The 14,265-nt window shown below is 40.4% G+C and overlaps 1 protein-coding gene across 1 annotated transcript; it reads right to left on the bottom strand.

Annotated features, from left to right (window-relative positions):
* Positions 1-533: 533 nt before the first annotated feature.
* On the bottom strand, positions 534-6,155 carry LOC107765196 (uncharacterized). Its single transcript, XM_016583814.2, has 5 exons — positions 5,616-6,155; positions 4,134-4,563; positions 2,168-2,196; positions 1,129-2,071; positions 534-955 (listed from the first exon to the last, which is right to left on the bottom strand). Exons 2-4 carry the CDS (start codon positions 4,459-4,461, stop codon positions 1,151-1,153), a joined length of 1,278 nt encoding a protein of 425 aa, XP_016439300.1. The 5' UTR covers positions 4,462-4,563; positions 5,616-6,155; the 3' UTR covers positions 534-955; positions 1,129-1,150.
* Between the last annotated feature and the right edge of the window lie 8,110 nt (positions 6,156-14,265).

Raw genomic sequence — 14,265 nt, 5'->3', positions numbered from 1 at the left:
GCAGGCTTAAGTAATTTTTGATGATACTATAAATTTCTTCAACTTTTGTTGTACAAATATTTATTGATGAACTACTGTAAGTCGTTGCATTTTTGTTTTATTTATTAAATCTAACACTTTTTTCTCTAAATTTAGGTTGTGGTACGTGTAGCCGTGATACACGAGTTAACCGGCTCTATTACATTTCGCGTTGCGCATATATGATATTTGTCTTTCGAAAGCTTTATGTACCATTATTATTTCAGGTACCTTGTGTTTGATCCTTTTCTAGTTAACTGCAAATAAATTTCACTATTTTCGACGGTCCGATACTCGGACCGCACAGTGTGAAGTAATACTGGATATGTTATTGTATTGTCGACGCACACTGGATATGTTATTGTATTGTCGACTTTACTAGCGTAGTGGTGGAACCCTACAAAAATCAGGGTTCTATGCTGCTGATGCCATGAAGAAACAAATGCAGTAACTTTACGGTAAAAGTAACTACCCTTTCGTAAATGAGGATTGTGAAAGGTGCGACTGTAAGTCTGTAACTGAATCTTGAGCACAATATTAAAGATAAAGAGATGGCCAGACAGAATATCCCACGTACAAGGGCTAAAAAATCATTACATCTTTAGGCAGGCATACATATAATCTAGATACCTGCTGCAGATTAGAAGCATTTAGACCAGTCAGTCTTCGGGATAATTTCATGCCCCCTTAACATGGAACAAAACAAACTTCAATGTACACCAAGAAAAAACTACCAACGGATACTATGCACTTTTTTGTTTTCTTTTCCTATATAATGAATGGATCATTAATCAACTTGTATTGTATTCCCAATTTCTTACATTTGTATACTTCAAAAGCTAACCTAAATTCTGGGAATCCATATCCGCCAGCAAGATCCTGACGCTTTTATGGCTCTCTACTATCCTTCCAAGGTGAGAGAGCTGACCCGCGGCTTCTGCAGATTTTGGAAACAATGCAATTCACTAGTCAGAAAACGAGATTTAGATACTTTACTAGTGAAGGATATTTGTGATCTAAATCTATCAGAACAAGGGAGAATATAATAGGCAAGAGAACATTATGATATTCCTAGATAAATTTGTTTGTGAAGACACTTTATATTGTTACCATTATCATCCACCAAGAAGCTTTACTCCTTGCTAGATCTTGTCCAGAAAAAACCCTTTTTCCGTGTGGAAAGGCTATCGGTATAGGGTTTTGTCCCCTTGGAACCAAACGAAAAATGACGCAGCAAGAAGGGCTTTCCCGAAGAGCTCTTCATGCTGGAACTTGAGCTCATCTTGAGACACCTTCCGCCGTGTTCACTACTTTTCTGTCGATCAAACAGTGCAAGATTGCCACTAAAATCACTGTCAACAATCCGATTCCTGAATCTCTTTCGAGCTTTCAAGTCCATCTGAGCTTTCATTGCTTTTTCGGACATCTTCAATGCCTGCTTCTCCCCAAAAGTACAAACAGGACAAGCTGGGTCATACTTGTTGATTTCAGGTGTCATACTCTCCAAGCACTCAGCATGAAAAACGTGGCCGCAAATTAGAACAGAAACAACAGCAAGTTCATTTGAGGCCCATGAAGTTCTCTCTGTTAGCAGCTTCGTACAAATGCCACAGGTTTGGAGATCTACAGAAGGTGAACTGGAACTTCGACCACTAGCTCTGCTTACCTTATCACGATGGAAACTCATGGATTCACTATCAAATGACCACCTTTCTCTACGAGGATTTGTAAGATCAGAGAAGGCAGGAACAGACCATCCATCTGATGATCCACCATTAGAGGCTCTTGTTGATTCATTACTCCAACCAGGGAGCACCAAGGATGATGATTCTTCAGAAATTGAGAAAGTAGGTGACTTTATCCCTGGTGTATGACTATCAGAAACTTGTCGTCCAAGCTGGTGGCCAGAAGAATAGTGAGGCAAAGGAGTAGAGCTCGCAGGAAGCAGCTGACTTCTTGATGATAAAGGAGATGTAGATAATGATGAAACAGAGGGAGCTGATGGAGCAGGAGAGGGGTATGGAACTGCTGATGACTCAATTGATTCTTTGACCTAATTACCAAAAGAAATGAAATCAGAAAGGTCAAAAACTAACAAAACATGCCTGGAAAGTAACTCCAGCAAAACTTATAACTGCTCTGTTCTTACCTCTGTGGAATTTCTCACAGCGGATTGATCTGCAAAGGCAAGAAAACTACTGTTATTTTACAAAGTACAAACAGCATTAACAGTGCATCAGTTTTTCTTTCATGTCATATAGAACCCAAAGGCCACGAAACAGAATATCCTATTCTAATATCTAGAATTTTACGGGTCCCGAAGAATAATGCAAATGCTGTTCCATTTCCGACAGAATTGACAAATTAAAATCACCAAACATCAGAACAATTGATCATCCTCTGGTCACAATCAAATTAAGAGATGTTGGGGGTACAAAAAGTGACATCTACCTTAAGACATGTTAAATAGGCCATAATATATATTACTGAGTAAATTTATGTCGAATTGAGCATGATTATCGGCTTCTAGCTTCAAACATGATTAAATGAAATCAAGGGAATCTGCTAATAATGTTTGAATAAGTCAATAATGTCTTATAACCAGGTATTTTCAACTAACTGCCTAGACATGATAAAGAATAATGGATTTATGTGGTACTCACTAACTGACCAGGCAAAATTACTGACTATTGCAATTGAACACGAATTAAGACCACAGACTGTTAACTAGGAAAATGCAAGCCAATTCAGAAGCCTAATCATTACATATCAGGCTACATTTCTGGGTATGACCTAGGGCCGGAGGAACATCATTTAATCATAGAAAAAAGGTCTAAGAAGAATTATAGGCATATCATTTCGCAAATAAAAAAAGTTCAAAAATGGAAACTACACGTCTGCTTTGGATAATTCTCAACTCCAACCAAGAGCTTTGGAGTTCAAAGGAGCAACGGGGGAAGGGAAACTGTCGACTCCTAGGCAAGAGCACATTGGAGTTAACCATATAAAAAAAAATTGCAAGCTAAAATGGAAAATAAAAATATTCAACACTATTTCTTCCTAAAAGCTGCAGAGCATGGTCATACAAGAGCAGAAAAAATGTATATCCAAACGCAACCATTTAGTGGATAATCTAGCTTTTGAGATAAAAGAGGCGGGAAGAAGAGAAAAAGTACTCATCACATATCATTAGTGCCTACTCGATTACACATTCAAATAAACTCATTCATACATAGAATACAAGAATGCTTGGAGATCAAAGTCAGTGACACGATGTATCATGGCTCGATTTGCATTAAAAAAAGAAGGCTTGGGAGATCAAAAGCTTCTATCGACCGAGTATTTGAACCCCAACTTGATGAAAACTAAACTGAAACTTTTAAAACCAATTATTTATATTTGCACTAACAGAAAAATAAGGCCCAAGGAACATTCATCTATATCATTTAAGCTAGTGACAAGTTAATAATTCTTTTTTTGCAGGATGAATGAGATCCCCAATTTTGTCATGATGAAAACCAGCTCATCTCTCTCTATGACCATCAAATATTAGGTTTGGATATCTCAGACACCACTGACCTCCCTTAATAGCATCTCATACAACCCAAAAACAACATAAAACAAGAAAATCATTTTAAAATTTCTTTCAAAACTTCCCACAAAAGTAGACCTCTACCACATCTATTCACTTCAGCTCTCTCCTTATGGAATGCAAAAATCAGGTCTAGGATTATCTTATCATCCGATCCACCAGAACATATCACCCTAAATGATCATTTTTCACTAGAGAACTCAAGGTTGTAACTTTCAACTGACTTATTTATTTGCTTAACTAAAAGACTGATGAAATATATATACTTATGGTTCCACACTACAACATATGACAAAAATTTCCTCCCAAACACCAATCTCATAATGCAGACATGGAATCAAAAGTCCAATTTCATGCACTTCAGGAGAGAAAGCGTGTAATTCACAAAGAAAGGAAAAACGGAAAGCAAGCTCTTCAATATACAGTCAGTACGTTCACATCCCTTTCTCTTTATTTTTTAGAAGAATCAGGTATTAGCACCTACAATCAGGCTAAGTGAAGAGAGAGCCATGTTGACGTTTACCAGATAGAGGAAGCGTTGAGTTCACCGTGTTGCAATCAGAATCTGGTGACTTCTGTAACGCAAGTGATCGGAAACTATCCAATGGACTACCCTCTTCAGATGCATATAGAGTTTCTAGTGTTGTTCCAGATTTAAACTCTGATCTATCATTTCCAACAACTCCATCAGAAGACCAATTGACTGATGTCTCCTCCCCAGCAACACGTCCCCGGTTATCCCAACGAAAGCTCCAGGAAGGCGAGTATCGGACATTCCTCTGCAAACTTTCACTGGTTGATCCATTTATAACCGCTCGATCTCTAGCAGCAACACAACAAGCTGAACCCATGCTTTCTTAGATACAAAATGTGAAATTCATAGGCAGCTAAAGTCACATCAATAATAATACCAGCACGTTCACTAGACGATGGAAATTGGAGATATTAATTTTCTGCAACAATTAAAAAAATGAAGTCAAAAAAAAAAAACTATCAACACAAATTATTGACATGCACAACTTGTAATTGCGCATTATGTCCTCATTGCATAACAATGGAAACAAAGAACAAAGAAAATGATTCCAGACACGCTGCTTCAATACATTTTATATTACCTTGACAATTTCAAGACAATTCAAGCTCCTACTCTTCGCCCTCACAACAGAAGAATCCTATAACTATCTGGTGGCATTTTAAAGACTAAAATTCAAGACCTTACCCTCCGAACTCCGATAAATCACTCTGGTCAGCAACAATCCTACATAGATCACTCACCCAAATATGTTTCCCTTCCAACACAATAATTGTGATCTATACAGTACCCGACGCGCACTGCAAATGCTGTGAATCTGGGTACACTCCTTAGGAGATAAAATGCTTTATGGAAAAAAAATTGCATGTTCTGTAGCAATAATTTACAGTTTTGGAATAAGGATGTTCAATTTCTTGCTCAAAATCAGACAGCAATTCTGAAACATTTGCATTACAACATTTACCAAATCTGATAAAACTGTGAGTACTCTCGGATACACTTATCAATAATAAAATTGCACAAAAAAAGTACCATATGCAATAAATACAGCTCCCAGGATCCATATAACCCCTTGAAGATTTATTTCACCAGAGAGAAAAATTTAAAAAGGAAACAAAACCTAAGAAATAAGACTAACAGAAAAGCTAAAGTCGATTTCATTTGCTACTTTATCGGGGAAAGTATTACTGGAATCAAAACCAGTCGCAAAAAACCTAAAAGTAAGTACCAAAGACTACAGAGGTCACAGAGATCCGAAATGAAAGCCAAAAAAAGCAGTAATAACAAAAAAAAAAAAATTAAAAACACAAATTATCCATAAAACCCTCAGAATTTCCATATATCATATAGACTCGATTTCTACAATTTAAATAATTAAATAAACAAATAATTGAATATATCTATAAATAATACAACGCCGTCATCATAAATATTAAATTGCTCTTTACAAAAAAAAAAACGACGTGATTTTACCTACTGTTTCACCGTCCGGCGGCCGTCAAACACGGAGAAGCGAGGAACAGTGAAGTGAGTTTTTAGGTGGGAATGAGGGCAAGGTGTGAGAGATATGTAGAGAAAGAGAAAAAAAGGTGAAGAGTGAGAAAAGGTTCTGATTCTTCTTCTGTAGAGTTGCAGAGGAGAGAGAGAGAGAGAGAAAATGAGGAGTGAGGTCGTTTTAGATGGCTAGTTTTGCAATTCCGTCCATTATATCACTTCCTGCCGTGAAGAATCAACGTTTGTTTTCACGGCGTTAAATTGAGACGTCTCAGTGGCTCTGCTTTTGTTTGTTATGTTTGTTAAAGTTACCCTTTTTTATAAACACTTTAATTTTCCGACTGGCGAAAACAACTGTAAAACAAATGTTATGGTAAGTGGTGTTGATTGTAGTTGTACATCGCATTTAAGTTGTTGTACCATTATGGTTTTGTTATTCTTTGTTTTGAAAATTTGTCAGAAGGGACTGTGAAAAGGGAGAGCTTTAAGACTTTAAAGTGATTTCTTATGTCGTACGCGGAGTGCGTAGTACGCATTCCATGCTTTTCGAGTCAGAAGAAAGTATCATAAATTTGAGAAAATTAATTTTGGGATTGATTCCTTTAACTTTGTCATGTGAGTAGCATATTTATCAATAAATTGCAACTAATTGTAAGATTGTCTCCTTAATTAATGGAATCTAGAATTTTTAGGACACAAGCTTACTATCATTAGTTTTTTAAAAAATTTACTCCATGTTTTTATCGCATAAATATTTTTTAAACTAATGACATCAAATAATCTACATATTATGTACCAATGTCGTGTGCAACAACAATAATTATTATTATATTAAGTAAGTTCCAATCTATTAGTATATAGTAATTTTTTACTGATCATGTTACTCCAATTAATTTTGTTTCAAGCAAATAATATATAAATCAAAAATACTAGAACAACAACAACAATAACAACAACAACCCATTGTAATCCCATAAGTTGGGTCTGGGGAGGCTAGGATATACGCAACTTTACACCTATCCTGGAGGACAGAGAGACTGTTTCTGATAGACCCTCGACTAAAGAAGATGGAAGATGCCCCGATAGCAAGTAATAGCAAAACGATATAATTAAAAAACTAAATCGAAGATAGCAATAGAGAATATAAAAGAGGTACCGCAAGTAATAACAAAACAAGAAATGCGGTAATAACAAACTAAGGATAAAAGGACCATACTAACACTAATACTATCGACCTAGTGAAGACAAAGGAAAATGTACGATTATCTACTAACCTTCTACCCTAATCTTTAACCTCCACACTCTTCTATCAAGGGTCACATCCTCGATTAGCTCAAGTTGCGTCATGTCCCGCCTGATCACCTCTCCTCAAGACTTCTTTGGCCTATCTGTGACGACCCGGCCAATCGTCTCATGAGTTACCGCTCTGTTTTCCCCATTTATGCTACTTTATGCTTTGTTTATCCGTGTTATGTCGTATCGGGTTGGTCGAATCGAATCCAGAATGATTTTGGTAAGGTTTGAGACACTTAGTCTCTTTTAAGGAAGTTTAAGTTGGAAAAGCAAACCGGATGTTGACTTATGTGTTAGAGGGCTCGGATGTGAGTTCCAGTGTTTCGGTTAGTTTCGGGAGGTGATTTGTGACTTATGAGCGTGATCAGAATGAATTTAGAGGTTCGTAGTAGATTTAGGCTTGAATTGGCGAAGTTGATATTTTGACGATTTCCGGTTGGTAGGCGAGAATTTGATATAGGGGTCGGAATGGAATTCCGAGAGTTGTAGTAGTCCCGTTGTGTCATTTGGGATGTGCGTGCAAAATTTCAGGTCATTCGGACATGGTTTGATTGGGTTTTTGATCAAAAGCGGAATTTGAAAGATTTTAGAAAATTTAGCTTGAATCCGATGTGTTTTGGTTGATTTGATATTGTTTGAGGTGTTTTGAAGATTGGTACAAGTTTGAATACGGTATTAGGATATGTTTGTGTTTTTGGTTGAGGTCCCGGAGGCTTCGGGATGATTTCAGATGGTTAACGGAGAAGTTTAGACTTTGTTGCAACTGTTGAATTTGCTGCTTCTGGTATTTCCGCACCTGCGGATTGGGATCGCAGGTGCGGCTCCAGCATAAGCGGAAGAGTGGTCGTAGAAGCGGAACCTGGAGAAGTTGTCAGGAACCGCAGAAGCGGCTAAGGAGATTGCATCTGCAAAGTCGCAGATGCGGTTGATGGACCGCACCTGCGAAGGCGCAGGTGCGGAAGGTTGATCGCAGAAGCGGTTTTGGTCCATTAAGTGATTTCAGCAGAAGCGGAAGAAGAACCGCATATACGGTACCGCAGAAGCGGGTATTGTACCGCAGATGCGAAAATGTCTGGGCAGAAAGTATAAATTGTGGCCTTTACGGATTTTGAGCTATTTCACCATTTTTATCTTGGATTTGGAGTTTTTTGGATGATTTGAAAGAGGGATTTTAAGAAAACTTCATTGAGGTAAGGAATTTGGACCTAAAACTCGTTCCTATGCTATTATTTCACGGATTAGAGCTAGAAATTATGGAAGTTAAGGGTGAAAATTGGGGAAACTATGGCTTGGAAACTTAGGCCTTTGATTAAGGATTTGGCGGACCATTTGAGATCGGATTTCAGAACTTTTGATATGCATGAACTCGTGGGAAGATAAAAAACATATTGATGTAAAAATTACTGAATTCCGAGACGTGGGCCCGGGGGTCGGGTTTTGGTAATTTCGGGATTGGTGTTGTATTTTGATTATTTTCGCTTGGGCTTCGTTCCCTTGGCATATTTTGACGTTCTCGTTCTGATTTTGGATAGATTCGACACGAGTGGAGGCCGATTCGAGGTGAGTAATGATCGTAAATGATGTTCTGAGGGTTTAAAACCCCGGATTGCACATCGTAGTGCTACATTGAGGTGAGGCACACGCTTGATGACGAGCGTGGGGTCGTGCACTATTGGGGATTGTGACTTAGTCCGTCCCGAATGACTATTTTACCGCGTATTTGATTGAAATCTATTTGTTATCATCATGATTTGGGCTGAATGCCATATTTGGGTCTTGTGCCAACTATTTGAACCCTTTGGGGATTTTTACTGGTATTCTCTCACTATTTTGACTTTATACTTGAACTCACTCATGTTACATTTCACTATTTTCGTACTCAACCATGTTTACTCTGTTTTAAACACTTACATGATCTTTTAAATGATATTTTTGGGCTGAGAAACATGTTTTACTACTGCCCAAGTGGCTTGTGAGGACTTTTGACTAAGTGAGGCCGAGGGCCTATGTTGTGAGGAAACATTTGATACCGATTATGAGGCCGAGGGCCTGAGATATGTACGTCACGAGGTGGCTTGATTGATATGAGGCCAAAGGCCTAGTGATGATGCCACGAGGTGGCTTGATATTGCGTTTGGGTCGTAAGGAGCCCCTCCAGGAGTCTGTACACCCCAGTGAGCGCGGGTACCCATTGTGATGTGAGATTGAGCCCGAGGGACTAGTACTATTCTGAGATCGCCGTTTTGTTCAGGGATTCTCATCTATTGCATCGCCCTTGACCAAGTTGACTCAGAAAGGTGCTTCATTTGTATGGTCGGACGAGTCTGAGGAGAGCTTTCAGAAGCTCAAGACAGCTTTGACCACAGCTCCAGTGTTAGTTCTACCATCAGCTTTAGGTTCATATATCGTGTATTGTGATGCTTCAAGAGTTGGCATTGGTTATGTTTTGATGCAGGAGGGTAGAGTTATTGCTTATGCTTCTCGTCAGTTGAAGCCTCATGAGAAGAACTACCCCGTTCATGATTTAGAGTTGGCTGCCATAGTTCACGCGTTGAAGATTTGGAGGCATTGCTTGTATGGTGTGTCTTGTGAGGTGTTTACTGATCATCGTAGCCTCCAACACTTGTTCAAACAAAAGGATCTCAATTTGAGGCAGCGGAGGTGGTTGGAGTTGTTTAAGGATTATGACATCACTATATTATACTTTCAGGAAAGGCCAATGTGGTGGACGATGCCTTGAGCCGAAAGGCGGTGAGTATGGGAAGTTTGGCATATATTCCAGTTGGGGAGAGATCTCTTGCAGTTGATGTTCAGGCCTTGGCCAATCGGTTCGTGCGGTTGGATATTTCGTAGCCCAGTCGGGTATTGGCTTGTATTGTTCCTCGGTTTTCCTTATATGATCGCATCAGGGAGCGCCAGTATGATGATCCGCGTTTGCTTGTCCTTAAGGACATAGTTCAGCATGATGATTCCAGAGATGTGACCATTGGTGATGATGGGGTATTGAGGATGCAGGGCCGGATTTGTGTGCCCAATGTGGAGGGACTTCAGGAGTTGATTCTGGAGGAAGCACATAGCTCGCGGTATTCCATTCATCTAGGTGCCGCAAAGATGTATCAGGATTTGAGGCAACACTATTGGTGGAGAAGAATGAAGAAAGATATTGTGGGATTTGTGGCTCGGTGTCTCAATTGTTAACAGGTGAAATACGAGCATCAGAGACCGAGTGGCTTGCTTCAGCGGATAGATATTCCCGAGTGGAAGTGGGAGATGATCAATATGGACTTTGTTGTTGGATTTCCACAAACTCTGAGGAAGTTCGATGCTATTTGGGTGATTGTGGATTGGCTGACCAAGTCCGCGCACTTCATTCATGTGTGTACTACTTATTCTTCAGAGCGGTTGGCAGAGATCTATATCCGGGAGATTGTTCGTTTGCATGGTGTCCCAGTTTCCATCATTTCAGATAGGGGCACTCAGTTTACTTCGTAGTTTTGGAGGTCTATGCAGCGAGAGTTAGGTACTCAGGTTGAGTTGAGCACAACTTTTCACCCTCAGACGGACGGGCAGTCCGAATGCACTATTCAGATATTGGAGGACATGTTGCGTGCTTGTGTCATTGATTTCGGAGCTTCATGGGATCAGTTTCCACCGCTTGCAGAGTTTGCTTATAACAACAGCTACCAATCGAGTATTCAGATGGCTCCATATGAGGCTTTGTATGGGAGGTGGTGTAGATCTCTAGTTGGTTGGTTCGAGCCCGATGAGGCTAGGCTATTGGGGACAGACTTGGTGCAGGATGCCTTAGAAAAGGTAAAGGTGATTCATGAGAGGCTTCGTACAGCACAATCAAGGCAAAAGAGCTATGCTGATAGGAAGGTTCGGAATGTGTCCTACATGGTTGGCGAGAAGGTTCTGTTGAAGTTTTCACCCATAAAGGGTGTTATGAGATTTGGGAAGAAAGGGAAATTGAGTCCTCGGTTTGTTGGGTCTTTTGAGGTGCTTCGGAGGATTGGGGAGGTAGCTTATGAGCTTGCTTTGCCACCCAGCTTGTCGAGTGTGCATCCGATATTTCATGTTTCTATGCTCCGGAAGTATATTGGGGATCCGTCTCATGTTCTGGACTTCAGCACGGTTCAGTTGGATAATGATTTGACTTATGATGTGGAGCCAATAGCTATTTTGGGTCGTCAGGTTCAGAAGTTGAGGTCAAAAGATATAGTTTCAGTGAAAGTTCAATGGAGAGGTCAGCCCGTGGAAGAGGCTACCTGGGAGATCAAGCGAGAGATGCGGAACAGATATCCTCACCTGTTTGAGGCTTTAGGTACGTTTCTTGATTCGTTCGTGGACGAACGTTTGATTAAGTTGGGGAGGATGTGACGACCCGGCCAGTCGTTTTATGAGTTACCACTCCATTTTCCCCATTTCTGCTTCTTTATGCTTTGTTTATTCGTGTTATGTGGTATCGGGTTGGTCGGATCGAATCCGGAATGATTTTGGTAAGGTTTCAGACACTTAGTCTCTTTTAAGAAAGTTTAAGTTGGAAAAGCCAACCGGATATTGATTTATATGTTAGAAGGCTTGGATGTGAATTTCGGTGTTTTAGTTAGCTTCGGGAGGTAATTTGTGACTTAGGAGCGTGATCGGAATGAATTTTGGAGGTTCGTAGTAGATTTAGGCTTGAATTGGCGAAGTTGATTTTTGGCGATTTCCGGTTGGTAGGCGAGATTTTGATATAGGGGTTGGAATGGAATTCCGAGAGTTGTAGTAGTCCCTTTGTGTCATTTGGGATGTGCGTGCAAAATTTCAGGTCATTCGGACGTGGTTGGGTTGAGTTTTTAATCAAAAGCGGAATTTGGAAGATTTTAAAAAATTTGGCTTGAATCTGATGTGTTTTGGTTGATTTGATGTTGTTTGAGGTGTTTTGAAGATTGATACAAGTTTGAATAAGGCATTAGGATATGTTTGTGTTTTTGGTTGAGGTCCCGGGGGCCTCGGGATGATTTTGGATGGTTAACGGAGAAGTTTGGACTTTGTTGCAGCTGCTGAATTTGCTGCTTCTGTATTTCCGCACCTGCAGATTGGGGACCGCAGGTGCGGCGCCGCATAAGCGGAAGAGTTGTCGCAGAATCAGAACCTAGAGAAGTCGTCAGGAACCGCAGAAGCAGCTAAGGAGACAGCATCTTCGAAGTCGCAGATGCGGATAATAGATCGCAGAAGCGGAAATGCCTGGAAAGGCAGTAACCGCAGATGCGGTTGATGGACCGCACCTGCGAAGGCGCAGGTGCGGAAGGTTGATCACAGAGGCAGTTTTGGTCCATTAAGTGATTTTCGCAGAAGCGGAAGAAGACCGCATATGCGATACCACAGAAGCAGGTATTGTGCCGTAGATGCGAAAATGTCTGGGCAAAGCTAGACATTAGAGCTAAAACTCGTTCCTATGCTATTATTTCACGGATTAGAGCTAGAAATTATGGAAGTTAAGGGTGAAATTGGGGAAACAAGGGCTTGAAAACTTAGGCCTTTGATTGAGGATTTGGTGGACCATTTGAGGTCGGATTTCAGAATTTTTGATATGCATAAACTCGTGGAGAGATAAGGAACCTATTGATGTAAAAATTATTGAATTCCGAGACGTGGGCCCAGGGGTCGGGTTTTGGTAATTTCGGGATTGGTGTTGTGTTTTGATTATTTTCGCTTGGGCTTCGTTCCCTTAGCATATTTTGACGTCCTCGTTCTGATTTTGGATAGATTCAACGCGAGTAGAGGCCGATTCGAGGGGCAAAGGCATCGCGAGCTAGAGATTTGACCGGTTCGAGGTGAGTAATGATCGTAAATGATGTTCTGAGGGTTTGAAACCCCGGATTGCACATCGTAGTGCTATATTGAGGTGAGACACACGCTTGATGACGAGCGTGGGGTCGTGCACTGTTGGGAATTGCGACTTAGTCCATCCCGAATGACTATTTTACCGCGTATTTGATTGAAATCTATTTGTTATCTTCATGATTTGGGCTAAATGCCATATTTGGGTCTTGTGCCAACTATTTGAACCCTTCGGGGATATTTACTGGTATTTCCTCACTGTTTTGACTTTATACTTGAACTCATTCATGTTATATTTCACTATTTTCGTACTCAGCCATGTTTACTCTGTTTTAAACACTTACATGATCTTTTAAATGATATTTTTGGGTTGAGAAACATGTTTTACTACTGCCCAAGTGGCTTGTAAGGATTTTTGACTGAGTGAGGCCAAGGGCCTATGTTGAGGAAATATTTGATACCGATTATGAGGCCGAGGGTCTGAGATATGTACGCCACGGATGGCTTGATTGATATGAGGCCGAGGGCCTAGTGATGATGCCACGAGGTGGCTTGATATTGCGCTTGGGCCGTAAGGGGGCCCTCCAGGAGTCTGTACACCTCCAGTAAGCGCGGATACCCATTATGATGTGAGATTGAGCCCGATGGGCTGTTACTATTCTGAGATGTTGCCCGAGGGGCGGATTTGTTGATACTGTGCCCGAGGGGCGAGCCTTTATGTGTTTACTTTTCATAATTGACTGTCAATTACATGTTTAATCATTGAAAAAGGCTTTTCATGAAACTACAATTGAGTTAAAGAATTTTACCTATCTTTCACTGATTTACTGATTTTAAATAGTTTTACTGTTTCATTATAGAATGCTTTGTGCCTTACGTGATTTCTTGCTTTCAGTCCTTATTTACATTTGTTACTCACTGAGTTGGAGTACTCACTTTACTCCCTGCACCCCTGTATGCAGATTCAGGCATTGCGGATCCTGCCAGTGCGAGTTGAGAGCTCCCGGCAGATATCGGAGTTCACGAGGTAGCTGTTTGATGTCCGTAGTCCCGTGTTTCTCCCCCTTTATCATTTCTATATCTTATTAGACATTTGTAATGGTTGTAGATTTTCCAGACTTGTATTAGATTTTATAGATGCTCATGACTAGTGACACCCCGGTTTAGGGCCGTGTTGGGTTATTTTTCCACGATTTATGCTATTAACTGCTTAAACCTTGGTTTGTTGGTTATGTTTTTATATTTTATAATGGTTTAGGCTTTAAATCTTGTGTTAAATGGTTTAAAAACTGGAAATGAGAAATATCGTCTGGCCTTGTCTTCACGAGAGACGCCATCACGACAGGGTCCGGGTTTAGGGTCGTGACACTATCTCTACCCCTCCTCTTACCCCTCAAGGTCAACCTCTCACACCTCCTGTCTGGGGCAATTGTGCTTCTCCTTTTAACATGTCCGAACTATCCCAGCCTCGCTTCATGCATCTTTTCCTCCACAGGGGCCACTCTTACCT

Source organism: Nicotiana tabacum, chromosome 7, assembly GCF_000715075.1.
Source record: "Nicotiana tabacum cultivar K326 chromosome 7, ASM71507v2, whole genome shotgun sequence".
Lineage (NCBI taxonomy): Eukaryota > Viridiplantae > Streptophyta > Magnoliopsida > Solanales > Solanaceae > Nicotiana > Nicotiana tabacum.
This window is presented reverse-complemented; position numbering and strand designations above follow the sequence as displayed.

Bases quoted from the DNA above. Each gene is read 5' to 3' on its own strand.
- LOC107765196 (XM_016583814.2), bottom strand. From the start codon at position 4,461: ATGGGTTCAGCTTGTTGTGTTGCTGCTAGAGATCGAGCGGTTATAAAT. The intron at 2,197-4,133 runs GTAAACGTCAAC...TTGCCTTTGCAG, and splicing joins CTCAACGCTTCCTCTATCTG to ATCAATCCGCTGTGAGAAAT. The intron at 2,072-2,167 runs GTAAGAACAGAG...TTTGGTAATTAG, and splicing joins CTGTGAGAAATTCCACAGAG to GTCAAAGAATCAATTGAGTC.